The 14393-nt window shown below is 38.4% G+C and overlaps 1 protein-coding gene across 5 annotated transcripts in view; it reads right to left on the bottom strand.

The window, feature by feature from the left end:
- The window catches only part of GLI3 (GLI family zinc finger 3), a 313081-nt gene that overhangs the window by 35892 nt on the left and 262796 nt on the right, over positions 1–14393 (bottom strand). For all 5 annotated transcript variants that reach the window (XM_063922481.1, XM_063922483.1, XM_063922484.1 and 2 more), the window contains exon 10: positions 13620–13760. In XM_063922481.1, coding sequence (XP_063778551.1) covers positions 13620–13760 — 141 coding nt within the window. The remainder of the gene's footprint in view (positions 1–13619; positions 13761–14393) is intronic.

Below are 14393 nucleotides of genomic sequence, written 5' to 3'. Positions count from 1 at the left end.
TTGTGACGTCATATTCAAAAAAACTTGAGGCTATAACTGCTGCCAAAGGTGCATCCACAAAGTATTGAGAAAAGGCTGTGAATACTTATGTACATATGATTTCTTAGTTTTTTATTTTTAATAAATTTGCAAAAATCTTAAGAACACTTTTTTCACATTGTCCTTATGGGGTATTGTGTGTAGAATTTTGAGGAAAAAATGATTTATTCCAGTTTGGAATAAGGCTGTAACATAACAAAATATGGAAAAAGTGAAGCGCTGTGAATACTTTCCGGATGCACTGTATGTGTTTTAATAACCAAAAACTAAAATGCAACTGACCTCTGAGGGTGAGGGAATAAAGTGGTGGGGTTGTAGGACGCATGTGCAGACCCTCTGTGGCAGAGTTTCCTGAAAATAGTGTAAGGTGATCTGTGTGTCCTTATTTAGATTGTCCCCAATACCTCTTCAGATGTTTTAGGGTTTCTGTGTCGCCTTTGTGTTCCTGACACAGGAGGAGAGTGGCTATGGAGCTAATCAATCTAAACTACCAGTTTAGCGCATGTGTTATATGTTTTGTTTTACAAAAACAACATCATTATTTTTATAACTTTGGCATTTCACATTTCTCGATCAGTGAAAATTAAAACTTAGTTTGAAACTTTTAATTCCTGCAAAACAGCTATCATATATATGCTTGTAAAGTTAATTTTGAAACATTAACTTAAATTATCCATATCTTGCTGATAGTACCACTATAACAGCATATTTGAATTTTTCTTGCTGTTGTACAGAAATAAGCACTGGAGAGTTTTGTATTCCAGAGAGGTCTATGTAGTACGTTGAGTGAACTGGGCAAGTCTTGCAGCTCCATTTTCAATGGATTGGAGACAGAGCAGACAGCTTAATGTGATGCCAGTTTGGCTGAGGCTGCAAAGTCTAGCCGAGACGCGATGAGTGAGTGGATTAAAATCTTGGAAACATCTTAATTCACAAAGTAATAATTTCTAGATATGCTTTGTAAGTGATGAACCATGGATAATGAGTCTGCGTTGCTAATGAAATGGTGACACTCTTTATGGTAGCATAGAGACTATATGACAGCATTAAAAAACACAAATGGAGAGAAATAGATACTCTGATAGTGTTCCCTGGATGATCAATACGGTTGTCACAAAAATGTTGAAAAATGTGTTTTCCAGTATAATCAGTAGCTGCCCACTGATAATGTGGCCTATAGTAATATTTGTTAGTAAATATATGGGTAGAGCTCCAGACAGCTTTGAATAGGGGAACTTCCATTATGGCCATACACATTTTATTTCATAAAGGGAGAGAGAGAGAGAGAGAGAGAGAGAGAGAGAGAGAGAGAGAGAGAGATATGAAAATTTTTGCACTTGGAATGTAAATTGTTTAAATTTCTCACTTTAGAAATACTCTAATGAATTGTTTATTTACAATTTATATAGCCAATTAGTGTCTAATAAGTATATGTAAACTTTTTAAAAAATCACATCGGGTAAGATGGGATGTATACAGTTTAAAAGAAATATTTGGTGCATGGTAAATATTAAGCAAAAATGTTTTTTTTTTTTGTCATTGTGGCCATTTTTTTAAATAAATAGTCTATTTATATTTTTTCTACATGATACAGTGTACACAATCAGAAAACCTATTCCAAGACACACAGTATGGTAGGCTGAAAGGGCAGAAGTTATTAAGATACAAACCAAAATATTGTTACAGAAAATATAAAAAAAGCACAAGCACATTTACAGTGCAATTTGCATGAAAGGAGAAGACATGTTTCTAATATGGGGAAGGAAAAGGAAAAAGGAAAAGAAAGTAAAGGGGGGACAAGAGCCCAGTTTGAAGAAACAGCTAAACAATTAAGTGATATTCTTCACGCCTAATAGGAGGCCAGTGTAGCGAAAGGGTACCATAAAAATGCACAACATAATCAGGAACAAGTTAGGAAAATATTAGAACAAAACATCTGATAGTCCACAAGTAGAGAAAGATGAACAATTGTGTCAATTTTTCTTAGTCTAGGTAAAATAAATTTACATCGAATATGAAACTTCTCTCTGTCCCAAAAAAACATTATTCGCAATCTACCAGATGCAGCACTTACAAATGGTTTGTACAGAATTAAAGAAGGGGTTAATCAATCTTGTTCTAGACAATAATGAGTCTGAAAAGACTGTGGGGGAAATGTAATAGGGTGTGAGAATCAGAATGTGAGAGATTTTGGTCAAATTCTCCTGTTTTTTTTAAAGTAGCAATCATTTACATGGCAAAACCAGGTTGATTTTGCCATTTAAATGATTGCCACTTTAAAAAAACAGGAGAATTTGACCAAAATCTCTCACTTTCTGATTTTCACACCCTATTACATTTTTCCATGTATGTTGATTACTATATTGCTCGCCCACAATCATAAAGTTGGCTTTCTAAGCATGTTTTGCCTCACATGTGCTCTTCCATAGACTTCTCTGTTTGAACCTTCTGCTGGATTTTTGCTGGCACTATTGTTTCCTTCTTTGAGGTATGCAAAATTATTCTGTAGTTGTCCATGTAGTCTGTATAACCTGCCAAACATCGAAACAGTTTGTTGACCGATATCAAACTGTGGGAAGAATAACTGCTGAAAGTTTACTGGAAACACATTTCCTTTTTCTCAATCAGCCATAAACTGTTTGCCAATTTTTAAAGCTAAAAACTTTTGGTGACCATCGTTGCCATTTGTTGAGATAATTGTAATGGATAAAAAAAAAAAACACAGTAAACTTCTTTGCCTACTGAAAGATAATCAAACAATTTCAGAAGTAAACTTTAGTAAAATTTACAGCAAAGGATTGTCCCAACTGGAACAAAACATAGAAGACATTTCACCAATACTCTCTGGTTCCCAGTGGGATTTAAATCTGAGATTTGCAGCAATAAAAAGCCCTCATACTCGCTGGCGTCAATATACAATGTACTAGCATTTTCACAACACACATGTACTATGAAGTTTTGTGATAATGCTGCTGATTTTCAAACGCAACCCTTTCTACTAATTGCAAGTGTAATAAATTGAGGTCCTCCACTGACCTCCCTGAATCCAAGTATCAGGGCCCATTAACCAACCATCGAACTTGCAGTACTTAACGGCAGTGGGTGAAAGGCAGATCATACTGTATTATGCAGCACAGCCTTTTGTTTATATATATATATATATATATATTTATTTATTTATATATATATATATATATATATACACACACAGTATATATATATATATATATATATATAAAAATTAGATTTCTATGTCTGAGGTAGTAACTAGGTAATTTGCCACAGGGTGGATCATATTTGTATAGTTAAATAAATAACTCTTATTTAGTTATGTCTAAATGCTGTAGCACAATTTACTGACCACAGTGACTACATTAGCATGAATTCTGGTCTGTGTATGCTCACAAACACTATCATTTATTAACAAAAGGTAATATGTGTTCTCATCTGTATCGAAACTAATGTGAGTCCAATAAAAAGAGGTAGCAGCCTCAGAACTGTCTCATTTCTCAGTGATCAATAAAGTTCTTTCAAAGTGGGCAATCCTAAAACAAATGACTGCCACCCTCTGTTCTTCTTCTCCGGTGTGACTTTGTCTTTGTCATGTATTGCTGCTCTTGCTTCGCAAGTGTTGTTCTTAGTTTGTCGGCACGTATATAAAATGGATATCCCTAATAGGTGCGGATGACACAGCAATATAAATGAGCCAGGCAGAAAGCTTGATTCATGGCTCGGCATCTTACTGTCCGCTGCTGTTTGTGATTATGGATCAACTCACAACCTAATGACACTTTTTATTTAATCAATAATTTCCATGCTGAGCAGACAGGCCTCTTACAGGGAATTGACAAGACGCTACTGATAGCGACAAGGCCCTGTTATTAATCTTCCATTTGCCAGTTTATCAGATAGAACTGGAAAAGAGCCACCAAGACAGATTTGAAGAACTGTAGGCTGGTTTTCATATTCTAAAAATGCGATTAACAGTTTTCAGCACATTTCTCATTTCTTTGCATCCTTTTCGTGGCTGTTTGTATCACTTACTGCAAATGCCGTCATTTTAAGACATATTAACAGGGGATTGTATATAAAAAGCAATTCATTTTGCAAAATGTGCAAATCAGCGAGACCTGCACTAGACTACTTAGGCCAGGCCAGCCAATATAGACTAATAAATCACAGTTTCATTGGAGATGTCAGTCGCCACAGCGCCTTGCAACAATGTTGGCATCTGTGATTCAGCGAAGCCTTTTCATCTTCAAATAAGATGCTTTATACTGATAAGAAGAGTAATCCTCTCCTGATCAAAAAAAAAAATCTGCATTTTACCAATTAATGCTTCTGCCAGGAGCAGCACTGAGACTCCAGTGAAGTTTATCTCTGCTAAACACAAGGAGGAATACAGTCAGAGCTTTGTTTCAGTTTTAGCTTGGATACTTATCTTTCCTTAAGAACTGCAGTGTCTAGGCCCTGTGATATGCTAGTCCCATACCTACACCACAGCTTAGTATATGACTAAAACAAAAATGCAGACACACTACCAATTCATTTTTCTGATCAGATATGAAGACACCTCGCCTGAAAATAACTAACCGCACTAAACACAAATACATAAATAAATAGCACACAGGATAGAACTGCTGCAGCTGGAAAGGCATTTTCTAAGCCTTCTGCTAGGAAGAAAAGGAACTTAAAGTCAGATGATAATTAAGAATCTTTTTCGGTGGCCGGCTTCTATGTACACCACTGACATGCTCTCTTACAAAGCTTTAGCACTAGTTTCACAGATCACTAGCTTCATTATCTAACATATGAAGTCTCATCCTAGTCCACATTGTTATGAAGAAATGCATGGGTTATATTAATTGGCTTAAATAGGCTTACATTTTGTCTACTGCGGCTTTCAGAAATTGTTAAGTAAATTAAATAGTTGCCCCTTTTATATGGTTCTTGGATTGATCTGTAACTTCTAATACCCTTAGAATTTATTCAAGAGATACATTAGCATGCAATACGAAGTGGTATTAATATAGGTACAAGCTCTTGCAAGTGATATCTATGTAAATATCTAATTAATGAAGTCATCTTATGAATAGGGGAATAGCTGTGTCTCCAGTTTGGAATTCATTTACTGCAATTGGAACCCAAAAAGAAGTGCTCACTTTTATATGCTGGACACTCTTCACAACAGATAGAGGAGAGATGTTACTGGCATAATATTGGTCTAATGGCTGGCTCATCTCTATGTACACTGGGGGTCATTCCGAGTTGTTCGCTCGTAATTTTTTTTTAGTTGCAACGGAGCGATTAGTCGCTAATGCGCATGCGCAATATCCGCAGTGCGACTGCGCCAAGTAAATTTGCTATGCAGTTAGGAATTTTACTCACAGCATTACGAGGTTTTTTCTTCGTTCTGGTGTTCGTAATGTGATTGACAGGAAGTGGGTGTTTCTGGGCGGAAACAGGCCGTTTTATGGGTGTGTGTGAAAAAACGCTACCGTTTCTGGGAAAAACACGGGAGTGGCTGGAGAAATGGAGGAGTGTCTGGGCGAACGCTGGGTGTGTTTGTGACGTCAAACCAGGAACGACAAGCACTGAACTGATCGCAGATGCCGAGTAAGTCTGGAGCTACTCAGAAACTGCTAAGAAGTGTTTATTCGCAATTCTGCTAATCTTTCGTTCGCAATTTTAATATGCTAAGATTCACTCCCAGTAGGCGGCGGCTTAGCGTGTGCAAAGATGCTAAAAGCAGCTTGCGAACGAACAACTCGGAATGACCCCCACAGTGTACAACCCACCTGCACTAACCATTCTGTATACCTCTCTCTAGACAGTAGTATAATAAGACTCCGCCTTACATCTTACACAATTTCCCTACTTGAACATTGCTGACAAATATATCTAGCACTTTATAAACAATAATGATCACAACAACAAAGCTACAACTGCTATTATTAACTATAACCTTGGTGCTTGAAACAACTAGTAAGTGCGTGTAATGAAGCTGTGTGTTACGTCAGTATGTGTGTAATATAACTATTATAACTGTGTGTGTAACATCACAGTGTGTGTAATGTATCTGCATGTGTAACATAACTGTGTGTGTAACATCACTATGTGTGTAATGCAGCTGCATGTGGAATGTAACTGTGTGTATAGCTTCACCATGGGGGTAATTCTGAGTTGATCGCAGCAGGAACTTTGTTAGCAGGTAGGCAAAATCATGTGCACTGCAGGGGGGGGGGGGCAGATATAACATGTGCAGAGAGAGAGAGATTTGGGTGTGGTGACTTCAATCTGCAATCTATATTGCAGTGTAAAAATAAAGCAGCCAGTATTTACCCTGCACAGAAACAAAATAACCCACCCAAATCTAACTCTCTCTGCAAATGTTATATCTGCCCCCCTGCAGTGCACATGGTTTTGCCCAACTGCTAAAAAAATTCCTGATGCGATCAACTTGGAATTACCCCCTATGTGTGTACAGTAATATAACTGTGTGTATAAAGTAACTGGATGTATAATGTAACCTGGTGTGAAATGTAACTCTGTGTACACTGTAACTGTTGGAAAATCAGTATCTATCATGACTAATAGTTTCCCTTTCACATAAGTACAGTTCCACAGTGTTCGTGTGACTTAATAGAAAAAAAGAGTACTTCAAAGAGTCTGCTTCTCTTCTAGTAAAACACAGTAAGTTATTGAGGCTAATCTGGGGCAACTATATAAAAAGTGCTTCAGATGACTTCAGTTAATTGTAAGCAGTTCTGCTTTGTGATCTTGAACAGTAAAACAACAACTGTTTTTAATACAAAGCTAAATTAATGCAACTAAACTTGACCAGAAAATAAGATGACGATTTGAGTTCAATTATCTTTTGACCTTGTTTCAAAGCCAGAGAAAAATCTAAGTATTGCCAACACTTAATAAATTAAACACCACAGTCATGGTAACGAGTATCTGGAAAGTCTTGAGTAATAGGCCCTACACACTGGCCGATCCACCACCGAGCTGCCCGACGGCGGTATACGGCCGACGGGCGACCCGGCAGCGGAGGGGCAGTAACGGGGGGAGTGAAGTTTCTTCACTCCCCCCGTCACCCGGCTGCATTGAAGTGCAGGCAAATATGGACGAGATTGTCCATATTGGCCTGCGTGTACAGCCAACAGGGGAGCCAGCAATGAACGAGCGCGGGCCCGCGCATCGTTCATCGCTGGAGCCTCCACACTGACAGATATGAACGTTATCTCGTTCATTAATGAACGAGATCGTTCATATCGTGCAGTCATGTCGGCCAGTGTGTAGGGCCCTTAAGACTACACACCATACTGCATTTTCCGGCTTCGCGAGTCACTAAACCTCTTTCAGGATATTTATTAACCAATAAGACAGGCAATTTGCGGTCTTTTCAAGAGCTGAGAAAAGCTATGTACATTTTTTCACATAACAGTGGAACCATTATTATATAGGGGGTCATTCTGAGTTGTTCGCTCGTTGACGTTTTTCGCAACGCAGCGATTAGGTGGAAAATGTGCATGCGCATGGTACGCAGTGCGCATGCAATAAGTAATTTAACACAAAACTTTGGAGATTTGCACAAGCTCGAGCAACGTTTTTTCAATGCTCGAGTGATCGTAGTGTGATTGACAGGAAGTGGGTGTTTCTTGGCGGCAACTTGGCGTTTTCAGGGAGTGTGCTAAAAAACGCAGGTGTGCCAGGTAAAAACGCAGGAGTGGCTGGAGAAACGGGGGAAGTGGCTGGCCGAACGCAGGGCGTGTTTGTGACATCAAACCAGGAACTAAACAGTCTGCAGTCATCGCAATCTAGGAGTAGGTCTGGAGCTACTCAGAAACTGCAAGGAATTATTTCGTAGCAATTCTGCTAATCTTTCGTTCGCTATTCTGCTAAGGTAAGATACACTCCCAGAGGGCGGCGGCCTAGCGTTTGCAATGCTGCTAAAAGCAGCTAGCGAGCGAACAACTCGGAATGACCACCATAGTTCCATGGACAATGCTAAGGTCTGAAAATGTGTTCTGGAAAATGTTGTCCCAGGTTTGCCCCAGTTGTTATGTACTTCTACTTCAATGGTCAGTTATTTACATGCATGCTTTAGAGGCCAGTTACCCTCTTAGACCAAGCATCTGTTGTCAAGCAGTGACACAACTCTAATGTGAGGGTGTGACACAAACCGTGGGGGAATCAATGTCCATGTATTGTGCAAGTAGAGATACACATATATTAAATGATTGGTGAATCATATTTACTTTCACTATGGTTTTAAAAATTGTTAACAGGGTTTAATCGTGTAAATACATATTGCCTAAAAGGATTATGTTATTTTAGTGGTCTCAGGTTAGATAAACTTCAGTAAAGTACAAGTATTTTTTAGATGACAATTTCCACAAAGCTCAGACATACTACCCCTTACATTTCTGGCCAACAGAATGCAAAGCGTAGACATAATACCCCTTACATTTCTGGCCAATGGAATGCAAAGCTAACACATACTACCCGTTACATTTCTGGTCAACGGAATGCAAAGCTCAGACATACTACCCCTTATATTTCTGGCAAATAGAATGCAAAGCTTAGACATACTACCCCTTACATTTCTGGCAAATAGAATGCAAAGCTCAGACATACTACCCCTTACATTTCTGGCAAATAGAATGCAAAGCTTAGACATAATACCCCTTACATTTCTGACCAATAGAATGCAAAGCTTACACATACTACCTCTTACATTTCTGGCCAAAGAAATGCAAAGCTCAGACATACTACCCCTTACATTTCTGGTCAACAGAATGCAAAGCTTAGACATAATACCCGTTACATTTCTGGCCAATGGAATGCAAAGCTCACACATACTACACCTTACATTTCTGGCCAAAAGAATGCAAAGCTCATATATACTACCCTTATATTTCTGGTCAACGGAATGCAAAGCTCAGATATACTACCCCTTACATTTCTGGCAACTAGAATGCAAAGCTTAGACATAATACCCCTTACATTTCTGACCAATAGAATGCAAAGCTTAGACATACTACCTCTTACATTTCTGGCCAATGAAATGCAATGCTCAGACATACTACCCTTTACATTTCTGGCCAATGGAATGCAAAGCTCAGGCATACTACCCTTTACATTTCTGGCCAATTGAATGCAAAGCTTAGACATACTACCTCTTACATTTCTGGCCAATGAAATGCAATGCTCAGACATACTACCCTTTACATTTCTGGCCAATGGAATGCAAAGCTCAGGCATACTACCCTTTACATTTCTGGCCAATTGAATGCAAAGCTTAGACATACTACTTCTTACATTTCTGGCCAATAAAATGCAATGCTCAGACATACTACCCTTTACATTTCTGGCCAATGGAATGCAAAGCTCAGGTATACTACCCCTTACATTTCTGGTCAATTGAATGCAAAGCTCAGACATACTACCCCTTACTTTTCTGGCCAACAGAATGCAAAGCTCAGACATACTACCCCTTACATTCTTGGCCAACAGAATGCAAAGCTCAGACATACTACCCCTTACATTTCTGGCCAATAGAATGCAAAGCTCAGACATACTACCCCTTACATTTCTGGCCAATAGAATGCAAAGCTCAGACATACTACCCCTTACATTTCTGGCCAATAGAATGCAAAGCTCAGACATACTACCCCTTACATTTCTGGCCAATAGAATGCAAAGCTCAGACATACTACCCCTTACTTTTCTGGCCAACAGAATGCAAAGCTCAGACATACTACCCCTTACTTTTCTGGCCAACAGAATGCAAAGCTCAGACATACTACCCCTTACATTTCTGGCCAATAGAATGCAAAGCTCAGACATACTACCCCTTACATTTCTGGCCAATAGAATGCAAAGCTCAGACATACTACCCCTTACATTTCTGGCAAATAGAATGCAAAGCTTAGGCATACTTCCTCTTACATTTCTGGCCAACAGAATACAAAGTTAAGACATACCACCCCTTACATTTCTGGCCAATAGAATGCTGGAAAGGCCTTCTGCCAATAAGATAGTACTGTAGACTTGGCTTAAAATCTCACCATGACTAAAGGATACATTTATGTTTACTGTAAATGCGTGTGCAGTATCGAATAGCCCCACCTCGCATAGCCACACCACCAAAACAACCCGCTCACCTCTTCTTTGGGGCTGGCTGATGACTCGGCAGTGCTGGACTAGAGTGCCTACTGCTATAATTGCCTCTACCATCCTGTCCACAGATACAGAGCTGGTATTGATATTTGACAATCCCAGTACAATGAGGATTGCGAGCACACACTCTGCACACCCCGTGCGCACACCTATACATTTATACACATTCCAAAACTACCCTGCTAGCATTATCTATCAGGTTAAGTAAAAGAGGAAACAATCCCAGTCTCCATTTGAACTTATATCCCAATCTAAAGCATGTAAGTCATGGCCAAATCAAAAATAAGTCGTGTTAAAATATTAGAAATATAATTTTTTTTATAAATATAAGAATAATAGCCTGCCACCACGGTACAACACACTTTACTTAAAAAAATGACAATTTGAATGCAATTAAAATAAAAATCATCCCTTTTTAACTTTTTAATTTCAATTTAAATAAGGCTGTTCTCAGTATGGCACACACTAGCTAACCATGTGCTTAGAGTGCTATTTCCCTGTTCTCACATAAAGCCACATGTTCCTTTATAAAGCTGAAACAAGCCTCACATATCAGCAGCTCACTCAGTAGTCAGAACAAGAGGCAGGTTTTGTCAGGATTTAAAACTGCTCAGCAAAACTCTTCAATTGCAGCCTATACCCCATTCCATGGAAGGATATCAATTATAGATAGTGACTTGTTGTAGGAGAAAGCCTGCACTGTCACACACTAGACAGACAACCATGGAGAATCATGAATCCTGCTATTAACTGGATGCAGCAGTGGCGATGGATAGGTGCTATAAATACGACAGGGAGTCAGGATGGTTTAAAACACCTTGTATGTCAGATAATGTATCATGAAAGCTTCATTATATCAATAGTATAAAGTTTCTTTTTCAATTTGTTTTGCCACATATTCTATATTTTTTACTAAAACTAAATAGGTCAAAGATATACAATATATAAAACAAAGCATATAATGTTTATTATGTACACCACTTTGCTGCAGAATTTCATTTGGGTGCCTACAAGTCTGCAACACAGAATAATACAGACTACAGTATAACAACATATATAGTAAATTAAGGACAAAAAAACATGTCTCAGAGGTCTTTAGGACAGTTAATGGGTCCATTTAGTATTGTCCTGCAGCAAGAGAGGCCACCTGGCTCATCACAAGTTGCAACCTGTGCATTTCTTCCTTTTAGTAATTTGGGAAGCACATAATGTAGATGGGATGAAGTTATAAGTGCAGGCTGTCGGGATCCTGGCGTTCAGGATACCGACGCCAAAATTCCGACAACCGACAATGCCAGCAGCCAAAAAAGTTTTGCTGTATATTCTATGATTAGCGGACATAGGGGGTAATTCAGAGTTGATCGCAGCAGCAAATTTGTTAGCAGTTAGGCAAAACCATGTGCACTGCAGGGGAGGCAGATATAACATTTGCAGAGAGCGTTAGATTTGGGTGGTTTATTTTGTTACTGTGCAGGGTAAATAGTGGCTGCTTTATTTTTACACTGCAACTTAGATTTCAGTTTGAACACACCCAACCCAAATCTAACTCTCTCTGCACATGTTATATCTGCCCCCCCCCCTGCAGTGCACATGGTTTTGCCCAACTGCTAACAAATTTGCTGCTGCTATCAACTCTGAATTAGGCCCATAGTGTAGGACAATAACGAAGCACTTGTTTGATTCATATTCACTCGAATTTGGGGATATATGAAACCGTATAAAGAGGACAAGTTGAGGTGATGCCCATAGCAACCAATCAGATTCTTGCTAGAGATTATCTAGAACATTCTATAAAATGATTAGTACAATGTCATTGGTTGCTATGAACAACCCCTCCACTTAACCTCTTTAGAATAATATAGAACCTTCCCCCTACATAGGCGATGTTTGGAATTGATGTAAAGTGTACTATAAACTAGTAAGCTACAGCTCTTGGTCAAAAGGTCATCACCACATGGTTGATATACATTAGGTCAACAGATACAAAAGGTTGATAGGTAAAAAACATCGACATGACTGGTCAACACACAAATCGTCGACATGTTTTTATTTGGGTTCTACGTGTTTTTCTAACATTTGCTTGATTTACTATCCACGTGGACTACGATTGGGAATAGTAACCTGCCCGAAGCATGCCGAGTGAAGCAAACCAGCGGGGGGGTATACGTTTTTACTGATGGTGGTTACATATTGCCAAACATACAAGATTTGGCCCAAAAAACTGGAAGAACGTGTGTCGACTACTTATGTGTCACCCACTGTCATGTTGACCTTTTGACCCTGTCAACTGTTTGTAACTGTCAACCCTATCCACTGTCAACCTATTGTACCTGTCAACCTAATGCATTTAAACCATTTGGTGTCAACCTATTGTCTGTCGACCTAAATACTGTAGATCTTCAATACCACATCCACAGTTGTTATGGCATGACACCACAGCAGTACTGCTTTACTGCCAAACCACACCTGAGACACCAAGGCTGCTATACAAAAGGAGTGAAACATTTTGTAGCGCATTCTTTATAGTAACATATTGACCATCAAAAATTATGTTTGTTAGTGAATACAATCATATGAGTTACAGAGTTCCTAGGTTGCTCTGCGAAAGTAAAATCTGGGACTTTGCAGAGGCAGTAAAAGGACCAAAGGTGAAACTCTGTCATCCTGCTTTAATGGAATCTGATGTGTACACATATATAAACAGTGTTTACATGTGGAGCTGACATACTTCACCCTCTACCAACATATCTACTGTATCTTTATCTAGGAAATAAACTCACAAGTATTACAGTATTTAAAAAATTACATATTTAATTATTTTTCTGCATTAGAACCTGTAGACAAATAAGCAAAATGGTCCCCTATCGACAGAGACAACTTGGATGTTCTACTATAGGAAATGGGACATTCAGATGAGTCCCCAAGAGGTGGTCCAGACATGTGAGGGTCAACAATCGTTTTCTGCCTAAAGCAAATAATCTTATTTTAACAAAACTAATAATGTATTAAATTTGTGAAGAAGAAAAAGAAGCTTTGGTTTATTGAAAGAAGCCTTGGCTTCAGGTTAGTATTAATTCCTGTTCAGCTTACTATTACTCAATAAATATCAAAGCCTCCTACAAAAAAAAATAATGTTTGCTGGCTTACAAGATCAGAGCCATTACACTCTCTGCTGAAGACTTTATTGAATTTTGCAGAAAGCTTTAGCTGACTGAACAGGTCAAGCACCACAGCTAAGACTTCCCTTTATTCTCTGAAACTCATAAAGTCCTCTCCAGCATGCAATGCTGCTGGCTAAGAAACTTGACTCAGCACAGGGTCAAAGATCCTGACCTCCACAGAGAAAGGTCACATAGCTTTCAAACCCCAGTTCCTGAATTCCATTAACTTACATGCACTAGCTGTTCTTGTGTGTCAAACTCTCTGGAGCAGGCTTCCCAATGGCAGTTTGTCTCATAGACTACTTCAGGCTCTTGTTTACTTTCATCTTTGTCCCCCTCCTCTTTCACCAGAGTCATTCCATCTGGCTGATCCTAGACACAGAGTTAAAAGATGGGAATGTTAAATGAAGGAAGATAGGTGGAGATCTGCAATGCTTAATTGTTCAAAATATTTAGATATTACTTTTACTTTAAAAGACTTTCATTCTTCCTAACTGCTTAGTTATTGTAGTAAAAATGAATGTATTCAAAAATATGTTTCGCTTGCTGCAGCTTTATAACAAACAAAAATGCTTTTAAAAATTAAAACACATGATTTCATTGTGTTTAATAAAGGAGTATTGTTATTTAGGAATGAGGAAAAAAATAATAGGAAAAAAATGATCTAAATGTTTGTATAAATATACAGGTTGAGTCTCCCTTATCCAAAATGCTTGGGACCAGAGGTATTTTGGATATGGGATTTTTCCGTATTTTGGAATAATTGCCTACCATAATGTGATATCATGGTGATGGGACCTAAATATAAGCACAGAATGCATTTATGTTTCATATACACCATATACACCATATACACACAGCCTGAAGGTCATTTTAGCCAATATTTTTTATAACTTTGTGCATTAAACAAAGTGTGTGTACATTCACACAATTCATTTATGTTTCATATACACCTTATACACACAGCCTGAAGGACATTTAATACAATATTATTAATAACTTTGT

The sequence above is a fragment of the Pseudophryne corroboree genome, chromosome 5 (genome assembly GCF_028390025.1).
Source record: "Pseudophryne corroboree isolate aPseCor3 chromosome 5, aPseCor3.hap2, whole genome shotgun sequence".
Taxonomy (NCBI): domain Eukaryota; kingdom Metazoa; phylum Chordata; class Amphibia; order Anura; family Myobatrachidae; genus Pseudophryne; species Pseudophryne corroboree.
This window is presented reverse-complemented; position numbering and strand designations above follow the sequence as displayed.